The 5,000-nt window shown below is 37.2% G+C and overlaps 1 protein-coding gene across 1 annotated transcript in view; it reads right to left on the bottom strand.

Moving 5' to 3' along the window:
• LOC147469823 (uncharacterized) overlaps positions 1–450 on the bottom strand; it is a 5,698-nt gene extending 5,248 nt beyond the window's left edge. Inside the window, exon 1 of the mRNA XM_086547160.1 lies at positions 284–450. Coding sequence (XP_086403286.1) covers positions 284–450 — 167 coding nt within the window. The remainder of the gene's footprint in view (positions 1–283) is intronic.
• Positions 451–5,000: the final 4,550 nt, after the last annotated feature.

Below are 5,000 nucleotides of genomic sequence, written 5' to 3'. Positions count from 1 at the left end.
TAATGATACAATGATAACGATGATGATAATAATGATGATAATAATTAGTAATAAGGATACTGATGATAATTCCAGTGATGATAATGAAGGTAAAATTGATGATAACAACAATAATAGAAGTAATGTTAAAGACAAAGAGGATAATAATGGTAATAATAGTAATAACAACAAAAATAATAATCCTAATGATCCTGATAATAAAGATGAGGTAGATTTGCGGAGCAGATGCTTCGTCGGGCTTATATCCACTGAGCCGAGTCCGCCAGTGTCAGCGTGTTCTGACTCGTGTGAGAGTGTGCCAACGAGTGCTGACTCGACCTGAGCTTGGCCCTTACCCTCCGTGATGCCCAGACACGGCATGACACTCGAAATGTCAGGCGACAGTGGACACTCAAGAGCTTGGCCGTCCGGGCGCGATCTGCGGGGATGTGAGGTCGGCACGCTAACCATTGTTCTACCAGATGGCAATGATAATAGCATTAACAATAATAACGATACTGATTCAATTGTGTTATAGCGATCTTGATTATGATCAGTGATGATAAGTATCATTATCAAGATAGTACTCATGATTATTGAGGATAAATTATCATTAGTGATATTGATAAGGATGATGGTATTGATGATGATGATGAATAGTAATGATAGCGTAGATAATCATTATCATCATTGTCATTACTAATAATGGCAATATCATTGACCATCCTTCTTGTCCTCGTCCTCCGCATCCTCATTATCATCATCATCATCATCACCATCATCATTATCATTACCATTATCATCATTATCTTCATCACCATCACCATTATCATTATTATCATCATCACCATTATCATTATCATTATCATCATCATATATGTGTATATATATGTATATATATATATTGTTATTGATATTGTTATAATATTAAGTTTATGATTACCATTATCATTTTGCACTTCACATCATTACTATTATTTTTATCACTATCAATACTCTGTTATCTACAATACAATACTCTGCACAATAACCATCACCAAATCAACAACAACATACGAATAACATTCCACACATGATCAAAAGTTGCAACAATTTCATCACAGCAAATGATAGGCAGAAGATGCGAAGTCAAGTTTCCGTAACTTTCGTCGGAAGATCTGGAGACGCGACCCCGCCACGAGATGAAGCCTGGAGAGCTGGCATCGCCTTTATTAATGGGATGTTGCTAATGGTATGGAAGGAGCTTTATGTCAGGCGGGGGATGTTAGATGCATGGTGTTCGATGTAGGTATGTGATGTTGAGATACGGTTTGTCGTATGTTGAGTATGTTTGGTTGCATTTGTGTTTTATTTGTAGGTGTGAGTGATTTGCTAGCAATTCATTGTTTGTTTGTTTGTTTTTTTCTTTATTTCTCCTGGATTTGTTGTTGTTACTAATAATATCCTACTACTCTTTTATCTTGTAATAATTACAAGAAAAAAAACGCACATACATGCAACCACAAACACATCCACACGCACCAGTATGTTTGTTTACGACGGAACCAGCAGCTAAGGGAGAAGGAAATATAGAGGAAAAAATATTCCTTTTCTCTCTAAGCTCCCCCCCCCCCCCACGCCCCAACACACACTCTCGCTCCATCGCCCTTTTTATCCTTCCTTCTCCCTCGCTCCCTCCTTCCCCTTCTTTTCTTATGCCTCTGATGACCGGAAATGCAGCGATGTACTTTTCCCCCTCGTAAAAGACCTCGAGGGAGTGAGGGCGGGGGTAGGGTGGGGGTGTTAGTGGGGGGGATGCAAGGGGGTAAACCCAGATGGAAAATTCGAGACTAACGGGGGACAAGGAAAGAGGTTCAAACAGAGAGAGAAAAGGAAGAAGAAATAGAGAGGGAGAGGGAGAAAGAGAGAGAGAAATGGGGAGGGAGGGAGGGAGAGACAAAAGATAAAAAGAGTGAAAGAGAGAAGAGAGAGAGAGAGATAGAGAGAGAATGAGAGAAAGAGACGTACATACATACAAAAAGATAGACAGAGGAAGGCAGACAGACAGAATGACAGAGAGACAGACAAACAAACAAACAAAAACAGAAAGACAGACAGGCAAACAAGAGCGAGAGTTAGTGAAGGAAAAAAGGAAGAGGAGGAATAGGATAGAAATGAAAAGGAGAAGGAGAAGAAACGATCGATGATAAAGGAAGAAAAAAAGAGAATATAACAAGGATACTGTAGATAGGTATTTAGGACATATATACGTCGTAAGTGTGTGTGTGTGTGTGTGTGTGTGCGCGCGCGTGTGTGTGTGTGTGTGTGTGCGTGCGTGTGTGTGTGTGTATGTTAGATAATACAAGAACAGGAACTATTCAGAGTAATGTACATGTATACATGGCAAAATGTGCCATACGTGTTTGCCTTGTCATCCTCTTCACTTTGCTTGACTTACTTCCGACTCGTTTTCCGTTTCCTTTTACTCTCCTACTCTTAATTTGCCGCTTTTCTTTTTTCTATCTCTGTCTCCTCTTTTCCCTTTTTCTTCCCGTCAATCAGGTCAGAGTCGTCAGACAATAGATACATCATTGCAGACAATAGATACATCATTGTATCTATTCACCTACGTCTGGAATAGTTTCCCCAATTTCGTAGGCCTCCTCCTAAAGAAAACGGAGGATATAGCGCGGAGGCGGCCCATGCAACCAAATTCCTCAACTTTAGTCCATCATTACGTGGGAATTTGGCTTTAGGGGGCTGGCCGAACGAGCAGACAGGGGGCCAAGGCAATTGACGGGGATGGGACCCGTTCAGCCTGCCTACACGCACACATACACACTCACGCACACAGACGCACACGTGTATGCTCGCGGACGCACCCATGTCCGGCATTGTCCGCTGGTGGCAGATCATGGTACATTATCATTATTATTAATCTTTATCATCATCATTGTTATTGTCATTGTAGATTTTTGTTTTATTGTTATCATTGTTAAGATTATCACAATAATTAAGACCATTATTGCTATGATTATCAGTGTCATTATCCTTATTATCATCGTTATTACTATTTACTTTTATTTTTACTATTACTTTTTATTTTTATCATTATTATTATCGTTATTATCATCATTGCCATTATTATCATTATTTTTATCATTGTTGTTGTTATCATTATTTTTATCATTATTATTATCGTTATCTTTGTTATCATTATTTATTATTATCATTATTATTATTATTATCATTATTGTTATTATTATCATCATCATCATCATCATCATCATCATCATCATCATCATCATCATCATCATCATCATCATCATCATCATCATCATCATCATCATCATCATTACCATTATCATCATTCTCATTATTTCCATCATCATCATTGCTATCGTTACCATCAACATTATTTCCATGATGATAATTATCGTTCTCATCCACAGACAAACAACTCACCGATAACCCAAAGTGAGAGTAACTCCACCAAAGGGAATGCCAATCAACTATGAATTGCAACCAAAATCCAGTCCAAAGATTCCTGTGTCTAGGGCTGTTTACCTTATCGATCGGTAATATCTTAATTACTCTCGATGGCACTCTGATTATCCGAAGAAACTGTTGGATCGGATTGAGACATAGAGGAATAAAGATAGTCTGTGATATCATGATGATGATGGTAGTTATGATAATGATTATGGTAATGGTGGTTGTAATATGTATAATGATGATAATGAAGAGGATGAGTAATAGGAATGATAAAGATTATTCGGAGAAACTGTTGGATTGGATTGAGACATAGAGGAATAAAGATAGTCTGTGATATGATGATGATGATGGTAGTTATGATAATGATTATGGTGATGGTGGTTGTGATATGTATCATGATGATAATGAAAAGGATGAATGATAGTAATGATAACGATTATGATGAGGAAGATAATAATGATAATGATAGTGATGATAATGATAATCATAATAATGATAATGATAATGATAGTGAGGGTGGTAATGATAATAATGATAATAATGATAATAATAATAATTATGTTTAAAACAATGACAAGAATGAATATTGGTGCTGAAAACAACAATGGAAATTGTCATGCATGCACATGAAATGTGGAATAGCTCAAAGCAAAATAATATCTAAAATTCATACATATATAAATGTTTTGAACTCATTAATTATAAATAGTCACACAATTCGTACGTATTATACATGTCATGGAAATATTGTTTTCCTTTGAAATTCTGTTGATTAATTAACGCGTTTGAAATATGGATGAAAAAAAAAAAAAAAAAAAAAAAAAAAAAACGCGCTCTACTAAAACATTTCAAATACGCCCATTCACTACAGGGACATCAAAACGATCCATTCAAGGGTGTTACGAGCCGGCAGTTCGTTGGTTACCAGAAAAGACGAAAAAAAAATAAATATAAAAATACGAGTGGGCAACTGTAATGCCAGTTTTTTTTCTTTCTTTCTTTCTTTCGTTCTTTCTTTTTTATTTCCTTTTTTTTTTATCTGGGTACAGTTCTGAAACACTGTCGTTGATACTGAACTCGGCAAACAACAGGAAAGGAAACACACTGCACCGTACATATACCCCTTCACGCGCTGGCACCACCTCCAGAATGTGATATCAGTCTCGCCAGGTGCCACACGTGTTGCTCCAAAGCCGTTTGCATAATGAGGAGAGAGGCGACAGTGCCTCTAGGTGTCCTGGCTGCCCCTACACTCTCTCTGATTGGCAGTTGGGACGCGTTCCTCAGGTCGTCCCATTATTGGGTAAGGCATTAGATGTTCACAGCGGTTTGTGAGACATGTACATGCAAATAACCATATCTGGTAAAAAAAAAAAAAAAAAAAAAAAAAAAAAAAAAAAAAATCATATATATCTATATATCTATATCTATCTATCTATCTATAACTTGATAATAAATCTGTTTCTAAATCTTCGGCATCCATACATCCCAATCCTTCGTATCCTCGCGATATCTGAAGTGTTTCCGCGAAGGTTTTTCCTCGGGGC

The sequence above is a fragment of the Penaeus japonicus genome, unplaced genomic scaffold (genome assembly GCF_977035675.1).
Source record: "Penaeus japonicus unplaced genomic scaffold, GWHDUDI00000001_assembly GWHDUDI00000019, whole genome shotgun sequence".
In the NCBI taxonomy this organism is placed as follows: Eukaryota; Metazoa; Arthropoda; class Malacostraca; order Decapoda; family Penaeidae; genus Penaeus; species Penaeus japonicus.
Note: the sequence above shows the minus strand (reverse complement) of the source record. Positions and strands in the feature narration are given on the sequence as shown.